The sequence below is a fragment of the Corella eumyota genome, chromosome 1, assembly GCF_963082875.1.
Source record: "Corella eumyota chromosome 1, kaCorEumy4.1, whole genome shotgun sequence".
In the NCBI taxonomy this organism is placed as follows: domain Eukaryota; kingdom Metazoa; phylum Chordata; class Ascidiacea; order Phlebobranchia; family Corellidae; genus Corella; species Corella eumyota.
The window spans coordinates 20,161,701-20,183,702 of NC_137490.1; the positions used below are offsets into that span (position 1 = coordinate 20,161,701).

Below are 22,002 nucleotides of genomic sequence, written 5' to 3' on the forward strand. Positions count from 1 at the left end.
AACTTTACATTTTCATTTTGGTGCGCCTTTAACATAGATTAAAATGTTACTATTATTATGGTATTTAACCAAGCGAAATAATTTAAACGGTTCTGTAGACCGTAAGCTTAACATTTTTAGCCTAATTAGTTAATCCAAGCAATATATGCTTAACTGAACTTTTATTTTTAATTTTCAATTTTTAAAGCGCTTTGAAGTTGGAATAAAATTGTATTTACGCAAACGCTTACACTTTCGTAATTCTATTCAAAAAAACTAACGCTCAATTTGGATATTTGATACTAAAATTGACCAATTATGTGAAGAATTTTATTATTTACAACCGAATTCTAAATATTTAATTCAAAATCAAAAACAAAAGTAAATTAACTTTAAAAATGTTTAAAAGCACGTTTGGTTTTCAACGACAAAGTTAAATAAACAAATCCCACAATGTTTAAACATTTCTAAAATGCCAAAACTTTAACGACAGAGGGTTTAATTATAATACACCAGTACTGAGAGGTACCTATATGCATTTCAGATATAGGCACGGGGTTATTAAAACGTAGTTAATAATAATTCCATGGTAAGGGATGACGATATCGTAGTTAATGTTTAATTACAGCATGTGGTCTCTGCAACTTTGCTGAAATATCTGCATTGGCTCTGGGAAAATAAAATACAGCTCACAAACAGGAATTTAAATGCAATCCTAGTGAAAATACCTGATTAGAAATCTACCATTTTTTGTTATTATTTTAATGACATTATTAAAAGTTGTGTGAATTTTTTTTTGTAAAAATGTTGGTCAATTGAAAATTACGGGTGGTCCTATTTATAAAAATAATTGGGTATGGATTATGCGTTCAATAATTTGAAAATAATTGAACCAAATTTTTACTTAACAATCACTCAAGTCTAACCAACATATTTAATACAAAATAAAACAAATTTAAGGGTAATTTTTAAACAACAATAATTTTGCAACGTTTACCCAATGTTTATCATTTACATACCGCATTCTTCGAACATACAATATATTTAATGAGTATAAACATTTAGCATGGTTATAATATGTTATAAAAGCTTTAAGCAAGTTTATGTATTTTCTTTGATTTCTTCATTGCTATTTCCTACTAATGTGGACTAACTTAAACTTCACAGCTAACATGATTATTGTAGTTCAGTCAAGCTGAAATCAATTCGACTCATTTTTAACCTTCGCTAATACGGTTCAGCAGATAAGGGCGAAATAATGTAAATTATGTATTTATCTACATGTTTTGTTATTGTTTAGAGCGACATTGACATAGTAGGAAGTTTTCAAGGTTTTTAATCCACGTTCTAAGTAGGTATGTGTACTAGAGTAAATGTTAGCATGTGGTTAGAGTAGGTTGAGCGCGCTGGTACGATTTGTTGAATATGATATGCACGTGAATAGTTATGTAAACATTAGAGTAAAAGAAAGGCGCTTTTAAGTTGTTGCAAAATGCCGGTTAAATAGTAACGTTGTGGACAAGTTTCTGCACTTTCATAGAACGCCAGTAAATTTTTGACCAACTACTGTTAAGTTTTTTGCCTGTTTTAGTGAAATTGTTGAATTTTTGATTGAATTCCTCTTGAAATTTGATTGAGCAAAAGATCTTCAAAAAAGGTGTGTCGAATATTTTTGTAAATAAAATTAGTTAAAGAGCATTTGAAGTAATTTTGAGTTAGTTTTGGCAAAAAAATAAATATAAAATTAATTAAATACGATAATTAACTAATTTTAATTTTTTTTAAACTAAAATAAAAATACGATTTTTGCTAAAAATCGTTTTAAAAATGGGGTTAAAAAAAACGAGAGGTCCTTTTATTGACCGACATTTTTTTCGGAATTTAATAATTTTCAATATCGAAAAAGTCACGACCCAAAAAATCAGGAAACTGGTAAAGTTCAGATGCAACGAACCAGATAAAAAACGGCACAAATCAAAATAAAAAATTACGTCATTTTGGCCAAAAATCTGGACGTAAAAAAATTTACGTTTTCCGAAAGAAAAAATGCCTAAAATCGTATTACTAAAAACAGCGGAATAATTTTTAAACCGTAAAAGCGCAAATAAAAAAATCGATATTTATATTATTTTTGTAAGTGGCAAAGTCGAAATAATTTAATATGACGACATAAAGGGAAACAGTATGTTTGTTTAAGAAACAAAAGACGAACAATAATTTGCTCGCCCAGTGTTATAATGTGCGGATACAACGCGGGCCGACGCTCAAAATCAGATTTAGTCAATTCTTTACAAAGCTTACGCCTTTTATAGATACACACAGCGAGCCCATTGTGACGTAGGCAACAAATATGAAAACCAATCGCAGTATCAAGAATCGGATCCTTTTGTAGAATTGTTATGAAGGCGAAGGCAGCGTATTATTTAAGGTTCCAACGTAATGTCACGGTGATACGAACTTGTTAGGCAGAATTCCTACAGAATGATAGACCTGACTCAAAGTGTTTAGCCAAGGCTAAGTTTGCGTGAAACTTTATTTAATAAACATAGTTCAGCGAGATTTAATTAAAAGAACATATAGCCCTATCAGCACGCGCATATAGTAAAACGGAACCATACGCTGTTAAAACAATGCACCGATGACGTCACTATAGCTAGGTGCTTTACCTAACGATAGTTACTGTTTACAAAAACCGTATGGTTATATTATTATTATTATTATTTATTCACGGTGCTAGTCAGGATCAAGCAGCAGCATATAACTAGAATTTAAACTGATCCCAGGCGCTGTCTATTTAGCCTAAGCGATGTAAGTTATAGCAGCAGGAAGTCTATAGAGTCGATTGTCTTTTGATACAGTATTAAAAGCATATGCATGACATGATTCGATATTACGCACATAACGGCCAATGAGGATATAGAATATTACCCTTTTATCTCCCTATAGAAACAGCAAGTTTTTTAAGCCACTTAAAGATACAGCATAAGTTCAATATGGGCTTTATTTAGCAGGATATAAAAACATGTAAACTGCAGGCTAGTTATTTTAAAGATAAAGTGAATAATAACAAAAGAGATGTTTTTTATGATGTTTTAATTTAAAGGCATTGTATATTCAAAATGATATAAAAATGTTAAGTATTACTACTGCATAAAAATGGATAACGATTCTATATTACTTCGTCCGAAGCGAAAACTGTCAAGTTCGGACGAAAAATGTTTCGATATTTCAGCACCTCCAGTCAAACTTCAACGAAATGAAGAAAAGTAAGTTATTTATCCTCCCAAAAAGAAACAGGCGAACAGAAAAGCAACTGATTTGTCCTTTGTTGGCAAAATAAAGCAGTGTGTATTATTTTGATATAGGACGGAAAAAAATAACGGTTTTGTATCGATAATAAAGGTTTAGAGTTAAGTCAATACACATTGGCATGCTGTCGAGGTAGTTTGAAAACAAATTTTTACATTTTTCAAATGACTGTATCTTATAATACGTCACCAAAAATAATTCATAGTTTAAATATAAGCAATGTAAGTTTGTAAGGTTAACCAAACTTCTACAATGCAAAAATTACATAAAAAAGAGTAGGCCATAATGAAGTAACTTTAATGTGGTAAAAAGGTTAACAAAAAACAATCTATTAGGCCTATACGTAGTTACTTTTGTTAAGTTATGTTGCTTTTATCAACATTTTCGATTAGGAACACACAGTTATTAGCAACTGAACGTAAAAGCTTTGAATTTAATCGAGATAAAATCATTTTTTGACCGTCGTGTTTGCTTATAGAGGTGAGTTGTACTTCTATTGTTCGCTAACAATGGGTCGCGCTTAACCATTGATCGAATGCCAGCGTTTCGCTAAATTCTCGTGTTTTTTAAATAAATCGGAAAATTGTAAAGATTTTTTTCTGGAAATTATAAATATTAACGCTTGAAGCATAAAAGGCCCTAAATGTGTAAAAAAGAGTCTTAAATCGAATTTATATATGAAATAAATTTATTTTTTTGTTGAATATTGGTGAAATTTTAATAGGCTATTTAATTTTTGTAAACATCCCAAAAATGATTAAACAAAAATACTAAGAATAGGGCAAGCAATTATATTTTAAATATTGCAAAATATAAAGCTATTTCATTTCGTTTACCAAAACAACATAATTATTGCAATTCTAATATTTAATTATATTTGCATAGTATTGTGAAAGTAGCATAGACATTTTAGTCCTAATGCCTCAAACAGAAAGTTATTTTCACACTTACTAACTTTAAATTTGTTTCTTAATCACTTTATATCAAATACGCAGCATCGCTTCCGTCTATTCAAAAATTAAAACCGGGTTTATAACAGAGATCTATAGTCGGATATGCTTATAACGTTAATTTAAATACAAACTAAATGTTGCTGAGCTGGTTTTTTTCTGTATAGGTTTACGTATACTTAGTGGGCCGAGCTCTTAGTCACATTTCCTTTCCTTTTTAGAAAGGTTTTAACATGTTAAGCCCATGCAGTAGTGTAGTTAAGAAATCAGAGTGTATTCGTTTTTTTCACAATGCTTTAGCTTAGTTCAATAACAATTGATCAAAACTCGTTCAATTTTTAAGTAAATTTGATCTATGAATATAAGGAAATTAACACAATGATACATATACAAAAGCTTAGTTTGTTAGCTTAGAAAACAATAAACGGGTTCTATAAAGGTTAAAATGCCTAAAAAAGCTTTTTAACATTGTATACATTGTTATAAACTTTTTTGTTTTGTGTTTCAGAATGACAGTTGACGGAATGGTTGTTGATCAAGGTAGCGCGAACGGGACTGCCCCTATTACAGGTGTCAAAGGGCTCCCAAACGAAGTTGTGTTAACAGAGTTAATGAATAGAACTGGGTACGCGATAACACAAGAGAATGGGCAACGTAAATACGGGGGCCCGCCCCCCGGTTGGGAAAACCGACCGCCCCCTAGGGGCACTGAAGTCTTTGTGGGTAAAATCCCGCGTGACGTATTCGAGGACGAATTAGTCCCAGTGTTCGAAACAGCGGGAAAGATCTACGAGCTTCGTTTAATGATGGATTTCGACGGAAAAAACAGAGGTTATGCTTTTGTTATGTTCCATACAAAATCCGAGGCCAAGGGAGCGGTTAAGAAACTTAACAACTACGAGATACGAAAAGGGCGTCTGCTGGGCGTGTGCTACAGCGTCGACAATTGTCGTTTGTTTGTAGGCGGGATTCCTAAGACAAAGAAAAAGGAAGACATTTTCACCGAAATGAACAAAGTTACTGAAGGGGTTGTCGACGTTATTGTTTACCCAAGCGCGTCTGATAAATCGAAAAATCGAGGATTCGCGTTCGTTGAGTACGACAGTCATCGAGCTGCTGCGATGGCTCGACGAAAACTAATCCCGGGTCGAATCCAGCTGTGGGGTCATCCGATCGCTGTCGACTGGGCGGAGCCTGAACAGGAGGTTGATGACGACATAATGGGACAAGTTAAGGTGTTGTATGTCCGTAACCTTATGCTGGATACAACCGAAGATACCTTACAAACTGTGTTCAGTCAATTCGTACCTGGTTGTGTCGAAAGAGTTAAAAAGATCCGTGATTACGCTTTTGTACATTTTAACTCACGTGAGACCTGCATGGAAGCCATGTCGAAAATTAACGGAACCAAAATCGATAACGCTGAGGTTGAAGTGACTCTGGCTAAACCGGTCGACAAAACTGACTACAACAAAATGGCAAAAGTTGGAGCAAAGGTTTTGTCACAAGCACCGGAAGTGACGCAACCGTCTCTGGTAAGTTGTAAAAAAAGTTTATAAAAAGGTCATGTGTAAAATTTCTATTAAATTAGGTAATGAAATATTATAGGTATTATAAAAAAAGAAAAAATGTTGCACTATATATCTTAAAATTTTCTATTTTTATTTAGGTTCAAACTCCTGCAGTTGTCAATCAAAACGGGATGATCGTTTACCCGGCCGGTGTCTACTCTCCAGAGCTCTCGTACTATCCTGTAGGTCAATACAACCTTGGGACCAATGCTCGACCAATCAGAAGCGACAGAGGTCGTGGCACTGGCGTTCGGACTGCAAACGGTAGAAACAGTTATCTAGGCTATAGTGCTGGCAAAGCAACGTACGGACGGTATTACTCTAAGAATAATCAAGAAAGAGGGCCCGACGGTATGCCTATCGAAATCTTAACACCTCAAACTTTAATAAATGGTCAAGCCGTTGCTGCTAATATTAATGATCAAATGTATCAAACAATGTATAAATCGAACGCTGGTGTATCAGCAATTGCTGCCGCTACTGCAGCAGCTGCTGGCCAACCTTTAGCAGCCTATGCGCCAGTCCAACAACTACCAGCAGTGCCACAAGTGTTACCCACCGTTGTTGCTCCAAAAAGCACTGAGCTGTTATTAGAAGAAATTTGCACACGACAAATGTGGGGCGCCCCGACTTATCAACTTTTAACAACCACAGGCCCGGATTCGAGGCCACTTTTTCTCTACAAAGTCACAATTCCAGCATTAGCAGGATGCTTTCCACAGCAACCATTTTTCCAGGTTAGTTGAAAAAAAAACTGCAATCATTACATTAAATTATTCCTTATATTGGCTGTGTTAAAGTAAGGGTTTGCAAAGTGCGCCAAATTAAAACTTTTGCAGGGTGTAGATATTGTTACAAAATTTTACCATGGAAACTGTTTCTAAATACTGTAACATCACAAGTACATTACTATAAATACATTATGATATAGCACTTTTACAGTTCTTATTTGATTGGCATAATATATATATATATAATATTTATTTTATGTAATGCGTGGTTTGTTACTTATTTCAGCCTAACAAGCTTTGCTTATCCGTTGAGGAGGCAAAATCCTACGCAGCCGAATATGTGCTCGCTCAATTAGGATTACAAGTGGAAAGTGCGCCGACTATGATTCCTATGCCAGCAATGATTCAGCAGCCTACGAGCGGTGCATATCAGGTAAATTAAATTGAAAATAGTCAGTTATATTAACGTGTTACTTAACCGTGCCATTTGTAATACTAAAAGGCACGTAAATTTCCAAGTTATGGATTATAAGCCACGTATTATAAAAGACCATGTAAAATATTTAATAGTTCAACATACTAAAAAGGACATGTTATATATTTGTTGACGTACCATGTACTTTGGTCGCCGCTGCAGTAAATAAAAACCAAATTAAGCGAATTTAAAGTGTTGACGACCTCGGTTATTAGTTCGGTGCAAATATATTTATCACTATCAGGCCTCGGCTTGCCTTTTAACTAAACAATGGTACCTTGCACCGCTATGCAGCATGCATTGTTAGCTCTGCTTATCATAACCTTGTTTACTTACCTCGTAATGTTTAAATGGTGCGGTGACACGATGCGATACAGGCATTTAAAATTTAAAGTTAACACGTTAAATTAGAGCAGGTTAAAAAATGCCAAAACAACTGTTGGAAATTGTTTAGCTACACGATCCACTCCCATGAATTTTCCTGTCTATAAATTCGCCGTCGGACAATTATTTTTATTTTCGATTTTACAACTCCTTTCAGCGCAGAAATAAGTGACATTTTATATATCCGAAAAGGGAGTTGTTAGTTTGTGTGGCCTAAAATAGAAAATTAAATTGAAAATAAACAAAATTCTGTTACTAACAAGCAAATACCTTCATTATGGTTACCTAAGTTTACAAGGGATAGTAAACAAACGTGTATTTTTGGCAATTAAAATCGCAAATAAATGAACAAAAATATATATTTAAAATGACATAATTGGTATGCCTTATTTTTATAAACTTAATTTTAAATAATTTTCAAAAAAACCCAAGATAATTTAACCGTCGACGTTTCAATTTATTTGAATAAACCAACCAGAAAAAGTGGTTTTTAATATGATTTGTATAGCATTAAATTAATATAAAACCATAAACCTGGTTTTAATTAAACTTGAAATAGCGTTTTATGTTAAGAAATTAACTTATGTTATTTTTCAGAATATGCTATCCCAGCCTCCTATACCATTACGTGCTAGCCCAACATCTCCTACCGCCCAGCCTCATGCAACTTACGTACCAGTAACTACACCAAGTCCTACTATTCAAATGCCTTTTGTGGACCCTTCTATGATGCAACCTATTACAGTTATGTACCAATAAGTCTGTTGTTATGACGTAAATGCTACTATTTTACGGTAGTGTTGCACTGGTAATGATATATTATTATCGTTGCTTAAAGTAGAGGAATAATGCTGGAATTTTGTGTGTATTCTGTATGACGTAATAGTGTTTTGTTATATTTTTTCCACGCGAAATACTTTTTCTAAATCAAGACCTAAATGTTAGGTTTTCTTTTTAAACCACTTGTTGCATTCTTTAGGAAGTTTCCTATATGTTTTAATTATTAGGAATTAGTAAGGGACTCGTACGCTTTTTTATATTTACACTTCATGCAAAACAAAAACTTAAAACAAGTGTTTAAATGAAGCTACATATAAGCTAATCAATTTTATTGACATCCTTGAGTTCTATTGAATGAATATGCAGTAAACTGTAATTTTTTCTTCTCACTTTACTTCATAATTTTATATTTCTTACCGTTTTTTTTGCCACTGACCAAATCAAAATTACTAAAATTTCAAAACTTGGTGCTCAGGAAAACTTGGTAGTGCAATTTTAAGGCATAATTTTAATAACAAAGAAGCATAACTTCAAAAACATCAAGTTATTATATTCTGTTGAATACTACTGCACCACTGTAGGCCTATATTTTTATTTAAGAACCGCATTTTAGCAACATTTATAAGAGCCTAAAGTGTGTAAATTTGTTTTGCTAAATTGTAGTTCTGTTTTTTAACTGTGCAAAAATCTATTTCTGAATTGTAAATATTTTTAGTATTATAAATTTTATTTTATGTTTTTTATTGTATTTTATTCATTTTTCTTTAAACGAAGTTAATAGGCACATTTTGTGACTTTTTCATCTTGTGATTTTTTTAAAATGTGCTTTACATTGTTGGCCAAACAAAAAGTTTCAGTAAAAAGTGTTTTTTAGAAGATTGTGACATCTTGTCTTGTTTTTATACAAGCAAGGCTTACTATCATGTTGGTATTACTTGTAGTGTTTTGGAAATGTTTTAAATAAACATGTAGTACCAAACATGATAATGAATTGGTAAAATTTACCATGGTCTTTGGGATTTATAAGTAAAAAGTAAAGAAGAAAAAATCCAGTATATAGAAATCAGGAAATAGTAATTCTTCTTTCGCCATTGTTATTTTTTTTAGGTATTTTAAGAAAAGACATAGCAAACAATATACAAATGATAATGAACCTTGTATATACTTACAAAGTATAAAAAGTTAAATACAATATGTTACATTTTACCTAGGAAGGAAAAGCGTGTTGTTATTCTTTTACATGTTTTGTAATTGCAAAAGAATATCATTAGCCACTAGGGGGCAAACAGATCAACATCTGAAGGATTTTCCTTGTTAAAATTAAAAAGAATTTTTAAATTTTAATTATGTACAAATTTATTTTATTAAAAAGTTTATGTAACTACCTCGTTTTTTGTTTCCATATGTTTCTTTACTGATTCCTAAAAAAATGAATCAAAAATAAAATCGAAAACAGAAATTTAAAATAAAAAAAAAAAATGGGTTATACTTCAAAAGTTTGAAGAACATGTTGACTAACTTCCATCAAATCTTCCAAACCTTTTCTGAATACTTGTTTTGCAGAAACACCTAGATGTAATACAAAGTAAAATTTTGATTGAAATTGGATTACATTTAGATTTTTCTTGAACTTTGACATTAATTTATTTAAAAATTAAAAAAAGTAAAAATAAAATTATTACCCAAATTTTTTTACAAAAAAGAACAAAATTATAGTTTAAAATTTTTAAATAAGTTCCTACCTCTTGTTTGAATTCTAAAATTAATTTTATTCTCAGCGGGATGGGGAATTGAATATCCACAGAACTCAACATCAGGACTTGATGGAATAAAAAAATATTTTATTAAAATTTTCATAAATTTATATTATATAAAATGTAATGAAATACAAGCACATAAAACCTGCCTAACATTCAGTACCAACATAGCATTACTTAGCAAGGCTTTCACCTAGTGCAAATAAATAGATTAAACAAAATAATACCACCAAAGCCAACAATATACTAAACTGGAGAGGCGAAATATTAGGAAATACATTAAGAACAGGTTATAAATTTGACCATTTAAATAGATATAAAAATTAAATTTAACAAATAAATCGGGTTAAATTACTTCTTCATAATAATATATCTCAATGCATTTCCCAGTGTATGATCTTCATCATGAAGAATAAATGTGCAACAGGTTAAGGGATTTCCACCTTCTACCTAGAATTAAAATATATTTTTAGCTTTTTTTATTGATATTGAAAAGATTGAATTTAGACATAAAATTAAAAGTATAATGCAATGCATTAATACATATTTCTTAAATTTCTGACTAACAAATTGAAAGCTGTATATGTGATTTTTTACAACCATTTATTTAATTACTGAACATTAATATTAAGGCTAAGATACAATCTAATGTCATTCTATCAACAAAAATACCAGTGAATGACATTTTAATCAATAACTTATAAAGCCATAAATGATATAAATTTAAGTGTTAAACAACGTTTAACTTTCTTAATACATAATTTTTTAAGATCAACCAATTAGTCGAAAAATACGAATTTTAGATTAGTTTTCAGTTATATAAAAGGCACGAATTAAAGACAAACCTGTTGCATTTCAAGCCTGCTTGTACTTTCCACCGTATCCATTTTAATTACAAAAGTTAACCAAAACAAAACCACGTGTTCTTAATCAATCACACAAAATATAGGGAAATCCCCCGATTACATTAAAACAGAAATCGTAACTTTATTGGATTCTTAACAATTTTAATTAAAAATATTTTATTCTAAGAATTAAAAAATTATCGAATTTTAATTTAAACTAAATATAATTTTTTTTAATCTATTTTCTTCACTACACAAGGCTTTAAGTTCGACTCCTTCTATAAGTACATAATAAATATACAGCAATTCTGTGTTGAATATTGCCAAAATGTTACTAATTTAATGGTTAAAACTAATATATATATTTTTAAACCACTCAAACTGTATAACACAATAAGCCTTGTAATTTATTTAGTTAAAAAATATACAATTTCCTAAATTCTAAAAAGACACTTTTTAAAATTAAAGACTGCTTTATTTAGGTATTTATTTTATTTCATAAAAGGAAAGTTAATCCAACTTCAGAAGCAGAAAAAAATATTATTCCATATTTATATTATTTAAAAAACCTAGTTTTATTTTTTTGGTATTTCTGCTTCCCCGTTATCCAGTTGTTTAAGAAGTCTAAACAACCCAGCAGCTTCCCTTATTCGACTGAATTCGATACAAAACGCTTGAACCTCAATAAATAATTCTTTCACGTTTATTATCCGATTTCTGATTAATGATTGCAGAAATACACAGACCAGTCTTACAAGCCGATTCTAAAAAAAATATCAAAATTAAACACAATTTTTCCAATTCAAAACAGCTATTTTTAATTTTATTAATTTTTTATAATTACCTGCATATATTTATCTTTGATTGTTTCACAAGTTGAAATACAGTTTGAAATATAAAGATGAATGAACTCAGTTGGTAGCTCAACGGCCGTCGTTAAGCGATTTACAACCTAAATTAAATACAAAATTTTGTAGCTTTACCTTCCAACTATTAAAATGACTTTAAAAAAAACGGCAGCGTGGTGTTAAAACCGGCAGCGTGGTGTAGTGGTAAGAACACTTGCTACACCACATATGAGGTCGTGGGTTTAATTCCCACTGATCTCATGCTGTAGCACCCTTGAGTAAGGCACTATAAACGGTATAAACTCCTGCTGAGCCAGCACCTAATCTGCAGTATAATTATCGGGCAATAATAATCTATAATATTCCAAACTGCCACAGGCAACTCGAGACTGGGTCGGAGTAATTGATGCTACTCCAAAAAAAAATATATAATTGTTACAAAAATTAAAATCAATTTTCCTACTTCCATTGAATGCAAAGACATATCCATATTAACAAGTACAGTAAAATATTCAGTTATTTGACTTGACTGCATAAGCATCAACAAAACTTCAATGGCAACTAAAGGATTATTTTCTACAAGATCAGGCAACCTAAATAAAAATAAAAAAATCAATTAGCAAAACTAAAAAATTATGTTTTTAACCTTAATAGCATTTTCATCACATTCATTTTTTATTTTAATGAACATAAGAGCACCCAGATATTTGTTAAATTATTATCAAATCTTTTAAAATATACAAGAATAAAGGAAAACAAAAATTGAAGTTAGTTTTCACATCAAGAATGAATATATTCATATACACACATCAAAAAATGAGCATAAAAATTAAAATATTTTAACAAACAAGATTATACTTACTTGTTAGGTGTTAAACCAACATGATAAACAAGTTTTGGGTCAATACTAAGTTCGTTTAATAATTGTTGTTGTTGTGGAACAAGTAAAACCCCTTTAAAAGCTTTCGCCATCAACCTCTTTACCTCAACATCTAAAAAAATCCAGTTTTTAAGCCCATGTCATCACTATTTTAACGCCATAACACAACCAATCTATAGCCTACTCAATTCACCTCAGTAAATGATATTTATATTTATACATGTATACATACATGTGTATGTTAAATTTATAGGCTTTAAAACTGTTGTATGTGGTAAAATAAAACAGTAGTTTGTGGTGCAAATACTAAATGAGAATTGCAACCATATTTCGACAATTTAAATGCCAAATCTGGCAAGCTATTAATGGGTATAAATAAATAAAAACTGAAAATTTGTTTTTTTAATTAAATTGATATTTTTTTAAACATTTCAAAAAAATTAAAGTATTTTTTTCTTAAACAAATCTTACCTGCATTAGTATTTTGTGCCATGTTTGTGTCCCACATAAAAGAATGTTTACTGGGGTCTGATGGGTTCATCCACACTAACTCACCCTGGCATGGGTAAAGTGGGGGCACAGGGCGAATAAATTCTGGTTTAAGGTTAGATTTTAAAGGGGCATGGGTCCCAGTCAATAAAGACTCGATAACATGTTGCGTTGTTTTATCTAAAGTCAAAAGAATTTGTGTAAAATGAAATACAACAATTTAAAAAAGTTTAACTTTATTTAAATAACTTTACACATAGCTAGTAGTACACATAAATATTTTAGTCGAATAACCAATCAGGTAGTTGCCTTAAATACAAAAAAACAGTCCACATGAGACCCGTATATTATTTTTGTCCTGTGTGGTAAATGTATGGTCCCGTATGTGTTATGTGGTTCTGTGTGGTACTTAGTAGGACTGTATTTAAATCCTTACAAATTTTTTAAGTCACTTTTTACCTGGTTGAGTTTTATCAAATGTATCGGGGTAAGATATCACGCAAGAAATTCCAGCTTTGTTTAATGCAGGCAGCTGAGATTGTTTTTCAACCAACGAGAGTTGCAAACCACTTACGTCGTAACTGTTCGTGTTAATTATTTCGTTTGCACTATTTTTATCTACCAGCACTGAAGCAGGTGTTTTCTTAAGTAGTTCCTTATGTGGTGATGAAATTAACTTAAAAAATAAACAGCACTTGTTTATAAAACTTACTGAATTAATCACACAACTTTTATAGAGAAATCTTTAAAGCCTTAACTGTACAGAATATATATATATATATACATAATTAATAAAATTTTTTTCAAATTAACATTTTATTTGTTGTTTTAAAAATGCGTCACTTAAAATATAATTGCAACAAACCATGAAAAATAGTCTTGATGTTTATATATATATATTTGCAATAAAATATTAAAAAATGATAGACCAAAATGGTTTTTAATTATGTAAAGGCAAACTTAGCTACAATAAAAGCTTTTTGCAATATAGAGTTACACAATAAATAACAAAACTACTTACTTGTGTTAAAAAGGCTTTTTCTTGCTGGGTTATTTCAGGAATTTGACCATAGGTAGCAGGATAGAGTGGATCTACTGGTAAAATATTCGGTGTCGTTGGTTGTAAAAGATGAACAAATACTGCAGAAAAGGGATTAGCAGAGATAGGGTCGGAGCGATACATGTCATACAACAAATAAATGCCGGCTAATCTTTGATGAGGTCCTGGTAATAGATCTTTATGGTGGAGTAGGATTACGATAGAACATCCCACTCTAAAATGATCCTTAAAATACCAAAAAGAAGTTATTGGCTTTCACATGTATTACATAGTTTTCACTATTTTACAGTTTGGAGTAGGGCAGTTTTCGACGAGATCACGTGCATGCAAGCGTACAAAATGATGTGACCATGTGTGCACGAGTACTACAATTTTCGGTTGATGCATGCACGCGTGATTTATGTTTGCATATTTTACTTTAATTTGGTTAAAAATGAACACCGCTTGATATGCAAACGCAAAAATTTGGCGTGCCTTTTTTTAACAAAAAAAATCTGCACACTGCCTTACTTTCCAGACTGGACTATTTCTTTGTTTTTTTATTTTTATTGAAAATCATTTTTATTTTCTTAATTAACTGTTTAAAGCAGATTTTAATTAAAAAGCAGTATATTATTTTACCAAAAATTATAGCTTATTTAAAGAAACATCATTTTAAAAACCATTAATACCTTTACTAGACATTTTTTAGTTACCTGTTTATTAAATCCCGCTCTTTGAAACGCAGCAGTAAATGAATCAAAACTTAAATTAATAACTTCATCTTCTTGTAAAAATCCAAGCAAGTTGCTAAGCTCTTTTAAAGATAATGCCATCTTATCTTATTGCAGTATTAAATATTGTTTAGTTTATGTTCGGCTAAAATTTCAGATAACTTTACAATAAATCAACTATCAGACTATGGAGGAGTCTGACAACGTATCTCTGCCATAAAAATCGTAAAAAAATTCTAAAAAAATAGAGGGGTTTCCCTTTGAAAAATTAATAAATTAAAACGATTTGGAAACACTGTAAATTGCGGGGGTTGAAGAGGTTATGAGAAGGATTTACACATGTGGAGTTTACACAAGAGTCTCGCGGGGCAATGATCATATAATATGGTTTTATGATCATTGCGCGGGGCTAGCGTTAAAAAACAAACTTATTGCTATAAAGCTTGTAGACATGTGGCATCAAAACAACTGCTGTTCTGTATTACGTTAGCACTATAAAATCATAAAATCTTACCAAATATGCAGTTTTGCACAAAACCCTTTTCAAGTTCTTAATTTTTTTTTAAATAACAAAGTGACACGTCATTTAGATTAACCCATCTTTATTTATTAACAATGCATGAAAAAAACATTATCTTTTGCCAACAATTCTAGGGTGTTCTACGTCACATTGCTATACTAAATATTTTTTACCCTAAATCACTACAAATTTACACTTTTAAACATTTGAATGTTTTTTCATGTATATATTTATTGTTGATGTGGAAAGGTCGACTTTACAACCTAAACAAAGAGTAACATCCTTCACCCATAACTAGTCTTAAATTACCCCTGACAGTTTGGAAATAAATATAGATTTATAATTCTCTTATAATTATGCTGCTGATTAAGTGTTGGCTCAGAAGAAGTTTATACTGTTTATAGCACCTTACACAAGGATGCAACAGCATGAAAGAATCTAATGCAGGACCTCATGTTTGTAGTAACTCTAAACACTTTAGTTTTATATAAAATAAATTTTAAAATCAAAATAATTGTATTGAGATAACTTCATTCACTAGGCTGATAGTATGGTCAAATTTTGGTAATGTAAAGTCTAAGTTAGTTCCCTAACCAAATAATATTAGGATGTAGATTTTTTTTTCCTTCAGTTTAATTTAGCAACAGCCCGTTGTGCAGCAATGAAGAATTTAAGGTAACACTTTCTTAATAAAAAAAATTTATTAGATGGTCTAAAAAAAAAAAAAAAAAAAAAATGTACTAATAATAATTGTTTTTAAGCTAAAATGTGTGTTTTTACACAGCAAAATAAAAACTAAAAGGGTTTAAAATTCATTCAGAAGGCTGTGAAGAACAATAACTAGAATTACAATAATAAAGTTTTATAAAGTTGTATGCATATTGTGTTTGATTTATTGTGCAGTTTATTTATTTGGGCTTTAATTGAATTGGTTTATAAACAATAATGGTTTTGGTATTATATTTATTTTCTATAATATCTTAGGTCTATAATATGCTTAAATACATTGAAAGGTCCATTGTATTTACCAGTTAAGGAAACTAAAGTTCAGCAGCCTTAACATTGTTCTACTATCAATTGAAGTTTTAAAACTGTTTTCCAAAAGAAATTAGTCATTTAATGGGTTTCATATCTAAAGGAATTTTGACTTACTTTTGTTTTTGTATTGCCATACTTTTTATTTTAATATTAACTTAAACAACAAACTGCTATTTTTTGAAATGAACAAATTAATTTTAAGTTTAATTATTTTGAGTTTAAATGCTGTTAATGGGCAACAGTGCTCGGTAAATTTGGTAAAAAAACCTTTTAGTCAGGCATTATGTGTTGAATATACTTTTGACTTAAATAAGGTGGTTTACACAACAGCAAAGGCAAAATGTGCAGAAATAAATGCTAAAATAGCCACTCCTAAAACGACTGAAGCTCATGAAGTTATTAAAAATATATTAAATCTACTTAAAAGTGGTAAGATTTAATTTTTTTTGGGCAGTGTAATACTGACTTAAAATCCTTAACTTTTATGATTAAGATTCAACTTTATGGTTTTGGATTGGACTCACAAGAACAGACCCAGAAAATGTTGGGTCCTCTTTTCAATGGACTGATGGGACAACTTTACAGAGTGACCAATATAACTGGTTGTCTGGTCAACCCAATGGTCAAAAATGTGTTGTAGTAACATCAAATGGAGAGTGGCGTGATATAGATTGCAACAATAATTATAGATTCATTTGCCAAAGGGATTCACCAAAACGTTAGTTAGCATGAATTATTTTTTTTGGTATATATTTATTTTGTAAAACAAAGTGTCATTTTATCTTGTAGGCGATAATTAATTTTTGACTAAACATATATTGTTCTAGTCTGTGTTATTATTTTTTAGTCTTTTATAAAAACGGAAAGCATTTTCAAGTTTACAAAAAAAATGTATAGTTAATGATTTTTTGGGTTAATTTGATGTATCTTTTCATTAAATTTTGGGTTAATTTGAAGTTTTGGGTTAATTTGAAGTATCTTTTTCATTAAATGTTTGAATAACAAAAAAATGGAAGTTCGCATTTATAATAAAATAAAATAAAATCTGTATAAAAAATATTTTTTTAAGATGAATTTTCAAATTTTTTTTTAAACCATTTATTTTTTAGATATTTGTATTGTTGTTTTATTTCTAATACGACCAACAAGCATTTATTAGATTTTTTAACAGCTACAACTGCCATTAGCATCACAACAGACATTTCAACAATAGAAACCATGACAACAACGGAACCCATGACAACAATAGAACCCTTGACAACAAAAACAGCTTTAAACCTGACAGCAAAATGTCCCGCTGCCCAACAACAACAATCTAAGGTTAGCATTTTTTTGTTACAGTTACTTATATGATAATAATTACATTTGCCTTTTTGAATTTAAATAATCTAATTTTAAGCATATTTTCCTAAGTATGATACATTTTTGTCGTCTTAAATAAAATATTTTTTATACAGATTTTACAACTTACAATAGGATTGGCAGTTACGTCAGGTTTTCTCTTTATTTCTATCATAGCAATTGTCATACTACTTTGTAAGCAGAAAAACAATGCAAACAATGGTGAATATAAGTGAATAACTGTATAGTTTATATAAAGTGATTTGGTTGCTATTTTGTGGTGTCACCATTTGTACAGTTAATTGTTATTTTAGTTTGATTGACAGGATTTATTTTCGCTGGATATTTATTTAAGCTACTTTGTTGAACCTTACTAACTCGTGAAGCTTAATTCTTCTTGGTGCGTCAGTGTTAACCCCTGATACAGCTTTATATTTTCGGGTTAATTAGGTTCTAACTTATATGGTCATTTCCGCACCAGGCGTTGCACAACTGATTATAGATTGCTTGCAGTTATTAGCCACGTTCATATTTTATTTGCATTGGCTAGCTTCACAATGTCCATACACATAATACAACCGTCCTTTAATGGGCCATTTCTCAAATCACTCCGTATCACGTAAAAGGATTGGTTGCACAAGCAACCAATTCCACATAACTACATCTTTTGGTTTATTTTTTTTTAATATAAAAGTTGCCTGTAATACTACAGAAGCTCTGCTTCACTTTACAGCCTTATTAAACATTTTAAATCATTTAGATAGACTCAGTTTCAAAATTGCACTTGTTCGTTTTGGACAAAATTATCTTGGTTAAAAATTTGAAACAACTTTTAATTTATTTTTACAGCTCGACCAAAAAATGTTTGTGCAAATGTTGTTGCAGGTAAACATAAGTTATTTCGAAGTATTTTTCACAATTGTTACATATACTGGTCACCATAAATATTTATAACCCCCTTGCAAACTGCTAAGATTTTTTTTTATAAATGCAAGCTTAAATTTAAAAAAAGCATTACTCACAATGTTTAAAATTTGTAGCCTATTTTAATAAAATTTTATTTTAAAAAACAGCTCAACCAGCGAATCAATATGTAGGTGCTGCTGCAGGTGAGTGCCCAAAAAGTGCAGTCAGGTTACTCTGTTTTGACATAAACCTACCAGACTAAAATATTTTTTTTTTTGTATTTTAACATAATGTGAAAGGTTTAAATGTTTTGAAAGGAAACAATGTAATAATAAGCCCAGTAAATGACGGGCATAAATGGCGAATAGAATGCCATAAATGGCGAATAGAATGAAACTGCCACACAAAAATATAGAAATAACTGATTGTTTAAAAAAAGTGCATATTGTTAGTTCCTTGTGTGGTTATATTCAACTAATTGAAAATTTATTTTTACAGTAAGATCAGGAAATGACCAAGCAGGCAATATTGCATGTAAGTATATTAAAGTGTTGATTGTAAAACTATCACGTCTTACCCTAACTTTAAAAGAGGTTGAATAGTATGCAAGCCATATTTATTAAAATATTTTATTTAACACAAATAGATTAATATTTATTTTAATTTTACAGCCACATCAAGAGGTGAATATGAACCAGCTGTTGCATGTAAGTATATTTTAATGCCCTCAAAACACTAAACCCTACTTTCCCCCATTTAAAAAAGGAATTAGCTATGTTAAGAAAAGTATTTTGTTTCTTTTTTTAATAAATTTAAAATTTTTTTTACAGCCTGGCGAGTAAATCAATTTGCAGACCCGAGCACCTGTAAGTATATTTAAAATGATCTTTTAACTATTAGATTGAGTGTAAAAAGAGTGTATAAAGACTATTTTGGTTTACACTGACTTACTAAGTTTTTACCAATCCAACTATATTAACATATAGTTTGATTTTTTATGCAGCTCAGTCAGATGATGTATACGAACCCGTTATACCATGTATGTACATTTCAATGCCTATTTAAACAAAATAATTTTGTTTCCTCATTAAACAAATTTTTTCTTTGTATTACAGCTAGACCAGACAATCGATATGCAGGTGCTGCTGCATGTAAGTTACTAAATTAGTCCTTTATTAAAACTAAATATCTTCTTAGGCTCCATAAAGAATATTCAGGCCCTTGGTCTACCCTAGGTTGTAATCAAAATAAAAAAAAACATTTTTAATCTTACCTATTATTTTGTTTTTCCTTACAGACCCACCCGAAGACGAATATGTTGTTGAAAGTAAGTTTATTTTATAGCCTTAAACCTTACTTAAGGTGCCTAACTTATGTATTTAAACCATCATTGGATATGCCTTCTTAACAAACTTATATATTAAGGCCTCCAATGTGTACACAATACTTAAAATATTATTTTTTATTTAAAATTCGAAATTAATTTTACAGTCAGGCCAAATGACGTTCAAGCAGGCGCATGTAAGTACATTTTAATGTCGAAAAATAGAAGATGTTAAATAGTTTATGCGAAGAGATATGTTTATCCAAATCTTGTTGTTTTTTAAGTTTAACTAAATTGTGATTATTATTACAGCCTGGTATAGATATCAAAATCTAGGTGGTGTTGAATGTAAGTAAATCTAAATGACTTGTGCTACGTGTTTACTCTTAACTATCTTTTTTTTTATTTTGGTTTTTCGCACACTATTGATAAAAGTAAATTATAAATACGATATACAATTAATAATACAACAATGCGACGGGAAAAAATGACAAAATCAATTCAATGATTTAAAACATGCCAAAAGTATTAATGTTTACATAAAGATTTATGTATGTTATGACATGGTCACCAAACCCAAAATCATCTATCATTTGCAAATGCCTATTTGATTTTATTAGACAATGATCGTACATAGGTTTTTAACTATTATCTACCTACGGACCTTTGCAAGAACAAAATCCATGTTTTACAAAATATTATTTTCAAACCTAATTCAAATTTAATTTTACAGTCAGGCCTGGATATATTCAAGCAGACGAAGACCAAGAGGCAATTTACGTGAACTAACTTACATAAAGAGAAACATACGAAGTTTTTCAGACTGTTTCTGACATTTTATGTCTATTTTGAGATTATTAATTTGACTTGAACGTTTTTAGGCTGGCTTTAGAGCCTAAAGCTCTTACTATTGATTCTAAACCATCGGGTTGCACAAATATACTATGTGGTTTAGACGCAGGCTGCAAAGCCAATTTTGGGGTAACACTAAAAAGAGGGAGTAAAAGGAAGGTAGTGAAGCACTACAAAAAAAAATTTATTAAACGTTGAAGATTGCTAATTCTAAAAGACATTACGAAAGTATTGACAATTTTCGCTGCAAACTAAAAGTTACTGCAAAATACTTGCTTTCCCTTGAGCCCCTCCTTCACCCTTTTCAGGGCTTCCTTGACTTCCGTTCACTCCCTACATTTAGTATTGCTTTTTTGCCTAAATAAGGGTAAAATTTATTGCCATCATGAAATTTATCGTCATCTTAAAGTTTTATAACCGCAACAACACAAATTGCTGTTTATTAATGAATGCGATTCAATATTATTTTATTATTATTATGGTTCGAAATCTTAGAAATCGAAACATATTGTTATTGTCATTATTATTATTATTATTAATCTTTTCCAGTGTCTTAATAAGCTGTAAATTTTGAGTTAGCATAACTTTTGTTTGTGAACTTTTACAGTTTTGAAATTTAGTATGTTGTTTAATATCAGATTGTGTTTTCATTCTCCTATTTACAACATTTAATTATCACTAATTACTAATTAGTAGGTGTTTATTTATTAAAATTTAAAATTTGTTATTTATTTTTTAAATCTTGGCCATTTGTATATCATGATATTGGTAACTTAAAATTGAATTAAAATTTTAATTTTTGTCACTAAATACTAATTAATAGGTGTTTGTTTATTCAAATTTAAAGATTGTTATTAGGTTTTGAAATTTTGGTCGGTTATATATAAGATTAACATTTGCTCAAAGTTAATGTTAAATTTTTCCTCACAAACATTATAATAAAACTATCTTGATTGTAAAAAACATTCACAGTAGGGGCATGTGTGTTTGAGTTCACTACTCATATCATTATCTAAGCTAGGTAGTCTTCCTTTGCAAGAAGTCTCGATCTTTTGCAAAAATCTGACAAAGAAGATTAAAAATTTCATTCTGGCTAAATTTTTTTACGCTTTAATATAATAAGCATCACAATTCTTTGAGCTTAAACAACCAGTAGCGTAAATAAAAGAGGAATATTAAATTTATCCCCACTACTCTACTGTACTTATCTACTTTAAAAGCAGTAACGTTATAACCCGATTACGTCACTA

At 30.3% G+C, this 22,002-nt stretch overlaps 4 protein-coding genes across 6 annotated transcripts; 2 read left to right on the forward strand and 2 right to left on the reverse strand.

Moving 5' to 3' along the window:
* The first annotated feature begins 1,504 nt into the window (after positions 1 to 1,504).
* Positions 1,505 to 9,153, forward strand: LOC145750079 (putative RNA-binding protein 46). Of its 2 annotated transcripts, none has more exons than XM_082566025.1 (5): positions 1,505 to 1,636; positions 4,747 to 5,773; positions 5,908 to 6,546; positions 6,827 to 6,973; positions 7,997 to 9,153. In XM_082566025.1, the coding sequence occupies exons 2-5, from the start codon at positions 4,748 to 4,750 to the stop codon at positions 8,156 to 8,158; spliced, it is 1,974 nt and encodes a 657-aa protein (XP_082422151.1). In that variant the 5' UTR covers positions 1,505 to 1,636; position 4,747; the 3' UTR covers positions 8,159 to 9,153. The 2 variants fall into 2 exon arrangements, with proteins under 2 accessions (XP_082422151.1, XP_082422143.1); XM_082566017.1 differs by lacking the exon at positions 1,505 to 1,636 and adding an exon at positions 3,024 to 3,245.
* On the reverse strand, positions 8,909 to 10,890 carry LOC145750093 (DNA-directed RNA polymerases I and III subunit RPAC2-like). Its single transcript, XM_082566038.1, has 6 exons — positions 10,782 to 10,890; positions 10,292 to 10,386; positions 9,922 to 9,998; positions 9,669 to 9,748; positions 9,565 to 9,600; positions 8,909 to 9,489 (listed from the first exon to the last, which is right to left on the reverse strand). Exons 1-6 carry the CDS (start codon positions 10,821 to 10,823, stop codon positions 9,454 to 9,456), a joined length of 366 nt encoding a protein of 121 aa, XP_082422164.1. The 5' UTR covers positions 10,824 to 10,890; the 3' UTR covers positions 8,909 to 9,453.
* A 379-nt stretch (positions 10,891 to 11,269) lies between these two features.
* Positions 11,270 to 14,967, reverse strand: LOC145752705 (CCR4-NOT transcription complex subunit 11-like). The gene is made up of 8 exons (XM_082569031.1): positions 14,754 to 14,967; positions 14,020 to 14,283; positions 13,458 to 13,674; positions 12,981 to 13,178; positions 12,492 to 12,621; positions 12,093 to 12,222; positions 11,626 to 11,733; positions 11,270 to 11,545 (listed from the first exon to the last, which is right to left on the reverse strand). Exons 1-8 carry the CDS (start codon positions 14,871 to 14,873, stop codon positions 11,357 to 11,359), a joined length of 1,356 nt encoding a protein of 451 aa, XP_082425157.1. The 5' UTR covers positions 14,874 to 14,967; the 3' UTR covers positions 11,270 to 11,356.
* A 1,528-nt stretch (positions 14,968 to 16,495) lies between these two features.
* Positions 16,496 to 21,296, forward strand: LOC145758705 (uncharacterized). 2 transcript variants are annotated; one of them, XM_082572531.1, is made up of 15 exons: positions 16,496 to 16,758; positions 16,823 to 17,047; positions 17,489 to 17,649; positions 17,787 to 17,892; positions 18,520 to 18,555; positions 18,744 to 18,779; positions 19,075 to 19,110; positions 19,248 to 19,283; positions 19,407 to 19,442; positions 19,580 to 19,615; positions 19,692 to 19,727; positions 19,874 to 19,903; positions 20,068 to 20,097; positions 20,213 to 20,248; positions 20,634 to 21,296. In XM_082572531.1, the coding sequence occupies exons 1-15, from the start codon at positions 16,512 to 16,514 to the stop codon at positions 20,687 to 20,689; spliced, it is 1,143 nt and encodes a 380-aa protein (XP_082428657.1). In that variant the 5' UTR covers positions 16,496 to 16,511; the 3' UTR covers positions 20,690 to 21,296. The 2 variants fall into 2 exon arrangements, with proteins under 2 accessions (XP_082428657.1, XP_082428658.1); XM_082572532.1 differs by having other exon boundaries at positions 17,501 to 17,649.
* The last annotated feature ends 706 nt before the right edge of the window (positions 21,297 to 22,002 follow it).